The following is a 4,422-nucleotide window of genomic DNA, read 5'->3' as shown; positions in this document are numbered from 1 at the left end:
AGGATGTTTATATGTTAGCACTAATTAGCGGTCACCATCTAGCTTGTCAGCTTATTATCATCTCATAGCAAAGCAAAATTGAAGATGAGATCTCCTTTATATCACATTTACATCTCCTAGATATAAATGAGCACTAATCGAGACCAAAGTGGTTTTCTCATTCTTCTCAAATGTCTCTCCTGAGAAATAAGTCTCACAGTGAGCACTGTGCGGGTTCTCTAAATTCTCTCACAGCTGTCTCTTTTCCTGATCTCAGCTAAGAGAAAAATGAGACATATTGCGCCACTTTCAAATATGTCTCATTTTGATATCCTTACTTGGACGCACTATCTCAAGTATGTCTCAGTGAGAAATATACATGATTCTGTCTCTCACTGCTCACTATTTGAGTTCTCAGATTCTCTTACAGTTGTCTCTTTTCTAGCGTCTCAGCATAAAGAAAAATGAGAGTAGTGCAAGCTCTCAAATGAGTCTCAATGTGATACATGATTTAATATTATACCTCAATCATATCTCAGTTTATCTCATGCCAAAACTTGAGAAAATAAGTAATCAATTCAGGCAAATAATTTATGAGATATATGGTTTATTTACATAATGTTCAACTTACAAAATTTGATTTCTTACACAAGTCATATAACTCATTAATTACAAATTTGAGTTCCAAAATTTAACCCATTAACACAAAGAGCCATGATGTGCTCAAAAGACACCTTTTTGAGACTTAAGACTCCCTTCCTTCCTCCTTCCTTCCACTTTTCCTTTCTCCCTCCCTCCTTCCTTTATTCCCTTCCTTCCTCCCTTCTTTCTTTCCTCCCTCCCTCCTTTCCTCCTTCTTCCTTTCTTTCCTCCCTCCCTCCTTTCCTTCCTTCCAGTTTTCCTTTCTCCCTCCCTCCTTCCTTTACTCCCTTCCTTCCCTACTCCTTTCCTTCCTCTTTTCCTTCCTCCATCCTTCTTTCCTTCCTTTCTTCTTCCTCCCTGCTTTCCTCCTTCCTTCTTTCCTCCCTCCTTCCTTCCTTCTTTCATTCCTTCCTTCTTTCCTCCCTCCCTCCTTCCTTCCTCTCTTCCTTCCTTCTTCCTTCTTCCTCCCTTTCCTCCCTCCCTCCTTTCATTCCTTCTTCCTCCCTTCTTTCCTCCTTCCTTCCTTCCTTCCTTCTTTTCTCCCTCCCTTCCTTTCCTTCCTTCCTTCCTCCCTCCCTTCTTTCCTTCCTTGCTTCCTTCCTCCCTTCCTTCATCCCTACTTTCCTTCCTTTCTTGACCTCAGGACAACAAGAGGGTTAAAGGGTTAAAACTTTTCAAGTGTGTTTGGGAAATGAGCTGCAAACACAATGCCAGGCATAGATGTCAAGTCAAGGAAAATAACTTTACCCAATATATGATCCAAGGAAACTACTGTATTGGCAGAGGTTTCCAATAGGGGAACAACATGATTGCATGTACCATTTGTTACACTATCTTGCAGCAAAGAAAAACCTGCACCTTTGAATTCATGAACAAGGGCCCATTTGGCACATGATTGTTCTGATGTAAAGAAGAACTCAATCTGTCCATACTTTGTTTGTCCTTCACTAGAAAAAACAACTGTAAAATTGTTTCTTCTATTGCCTTTCCCATAGTGTTTTGATGTGAGATAATTTCTCTTAACTTGTGCTCTGTGAAAGATGCTTACTGTTTTAGAATTGATGCAGTGACCAGCATGTCTTTCCAATGTAGAGAGGTGAACTCTGTCCAGCTGAAGTTCACTAGATGCTCCATATAGTTTAGTCCTAGACAAATCATTTTCCTGACAGAAACTATCATCTTTAGTCATCCGTGTGTAAAATTCAGCTATGGCATTCACTGGCTTTATGGTTTGTGAAATAAGAGGAATATACTGCACAAGTTTGACTGCATGGACCATCTGCATAGGTATATTTTGAGTGCCATGTATGAGCCTTAACAAATAGCCATTCTTGTCTTCAAAATGGAAACATGAATGAGTTCACAATGGACCAAGGGCCCTGACACTGTCTGCTAGGTGCACGAGAAGGTGTACATTTGCAGTTTCGTACCGTTCACCATAGAGATTAGCCATTTGAGAACAAAAGTTCCACAGTAGTTTCTCTGCATGATCAATCTGTTCAACTGATATGGATTCCATCAACAAAATGAAAATGGCTTCACTTAGTAGAAGGAAGTGATTGTAGTACAGTGTTGCAAGAATTCCACGGAAAACAACAGGTCCATAGAAGATCAAAAGATCCCGATATTCTGATGCTTTAAAAAAACATTCTGTGAGATGCCACTGATCGAGGATATCGAGTTGAGGATGGAGGAGAGATATCCTGAAATCGCCTGTCAATTTCTTTGGCATTTTTTGCCATGCTGAAAGGCTGACGAGAAAACTCTGTAGAAAACCACAGAACCATCAGAAGGCGCATTACTCCAAGAAGGACTGAGTGCATGTAATCTATGGCAGTGCCTTTGATAAGGTTATAACTTTTAAGTTTGCTAAGCCAACAGGGACCCTTCACCCCTTTAACAGTGGTTTTGGTCTCATTTGCGATTTTCATATCAAGAACAAACTTTTCATTTGTGCGCAGTGGCCCTTTTGGATCTCTATGTTGGTATGGAAATGCATGGACATGTCCCCTCTCCCCTGTCTTCACAGTCTCTCCTGGCTGCTCACATTTATGACATCCAAATTTCTCATTGTATTGCACTGAATTAAGGACTAATGCTTTAGCAGGCAAGTCGCATGTTCCAGCAATGGTGAGCACTTTACACACAAAAGGTTCAGATGTCAACTCTGCAGGTTGCACAAGAATTCCATTGTCTGCAAGTTTACTCAGTGTGTCACTTAGTGGTCTAAGAAATGTAACCATGGATGGTTTTGAATCCCCATACCAAAGTCCAGCAAATATCATATTCTCTCTTTTTGTGCGTTCCATGAAACTCAATTCATTGATGATACAATAAAAAGGCCACACTGAAAACTTGGACGATTTGAAAATAGGTACCCCATCCGTGTTCCAAGTAAGTGAGATGTTTTTAGGGTCACTCAGAGGACCACCTCCATCTACAAGCTGTTTGTAAACTTCTGCATCATATATATCTTCAATGTTGTTAGGATCTTTCTTCTTCCTGCTTAATCTAAAGTTAAGCTTCTCCTGAAAACCTGGCTTGAGAAATAATGACCTTATTTGAGCCTCAATTGGAACCTCTATGAAGGATGAGGATCTTTCTTCTGACACACTGGTCCCACAAGACAGACATTCTAATTGTTCACCTTCTAATGACCCAAAACAATTACTGCAATATGTATGCAATACAATAGGGGATGATGCAGAGTGGGAGAAAAAAAAGTCTTTGAACTTCTGTACACTGTTTAAGCAGTCTGTATTCAGACTATCGGGACAAAGCAACTTGAACATTTTAAGCAAATCACTAAGGGCCTTATCAGTTACTTTATGACAGTTTACGTAAGCCATGATGATCAAAAGGCACTCTGCCACAGTTATTGATGCATTGTCATATAATGGTTTGTCTGCTGTGTCCTTGAAATTTGACTCTTCTACACAGTCCTCACTCAAACCCTCTTCAAATCCCTCACTGAACATATATCCATCATCATACGTCCAATCCCCCACATCAGGGAAAGCTTCCTCAAATGATTGAGATGGATCATACTCAGCATTGCCATGTAGTTCAGTTGTTAGGCCATCAGGAGGATCTCTGAAGGCTGATCTAGATGATGGTTCTTCATTGTCTTCGATAGAGTCAACAGTTGAAATACTGTCTTGTGCCACGCTTCCTTGTGCTGGTAATAAAATAGAATAAAAATCATTAAGGGTAAAAAACAACATCTTGTCACAATGCAAAACCTATATCGTCTCAGGCTGTATATAACTTTCTTACACTCAAATGATGTTGTCATATTTTAGCAGGATCTGCTCAGTGACAACATATACTGCACATCATTGGGCGGGCAGGCAGGCAGGCAGGCAGGCAGAGGGTGTGTGTACCTGGCAGGTGGTGAGTGGCTTGATGTTCCAGAGTGAGTGTGGTACATCCCGCATGGACACCCGGAAGTTGGACGTGTTCCCCTTGAAGTGCAGCATTTTGGGCTCCTCCAGGAGGCACCCCCCTCTGCTGTGTTCCCCTGCTGCTACCTCCTGACACAGAGAAGAGGACACACAATGGTTCACACCTTTTTCTGGATCAGGACCCTCTTGAAAATATTGAAAGAGTCGCATTTTACTTAAATTACATTTTTCATCAATTAGCAAAGAACAGATTTCTTGTGAGAAACTTTCTTGCAAGATAGATAGATAGATAGATAGATAGATAGATGAAAAAGGAAAAAGAGAAAACATGTAAAACACAAAAGGCAAGTTGACATAAATGGAACACATTATACAAATACAGCTAATGGGAGGCATA

At 40.5% G+C, this 4,422-nt stretch overlaps 1 protein-coding gene across 1 annotated transcript; it reads right to left on the bottom strand.

The window, feature by feature from the left end:
- Window positions 1-965: 965 nt before the first annotated feature.
- Window positions 966-4,146, bottom strand: LOC117251031 (uncharacterized). The gene is made up of 2 exons (XM_033616988.2): window positions 4,005-4,146; window positions 966-3,799 (listed from the first exon to the last, which is right to left on the bottom strand). The coding sequence occupies exon 2, from the start codon at window positions 3,597-3,599 to the stop codon at window positions 2,259-2,261; it is 1,341 nt and encodes a 446-aa protein (XP_033472879.2). The 5' UTR covers window positions 3,600-3,799; window positions 4,005-4,146; the 3' UTR covers window positions 966-2,258.
- Window positions 4,147-4,422: the final 276 nt, after the last annotated feature.

The sequence above is a fragment of the Epinephelus lanceolatus genome, chromosome 1 (genome assembly GCF_041903045.1).
Source record: "Epinephelus lanceolatus isolate andai-2023 chromosome 1, ASM4190304v1, whole genome shotgun sequence".
Classification (NCBI taxonomy): Eukaryota; Metazoa; Chordata; class Actinopteri; order Perciformes; family Serranidae; genus Epinephelus; species Epinephelus lanceolatus.
The sequence above is the reverse complement of the archived record's forward strand: the minus strand, read 5'-3'. Positions and strand labels throughout refer to the sequence as shown.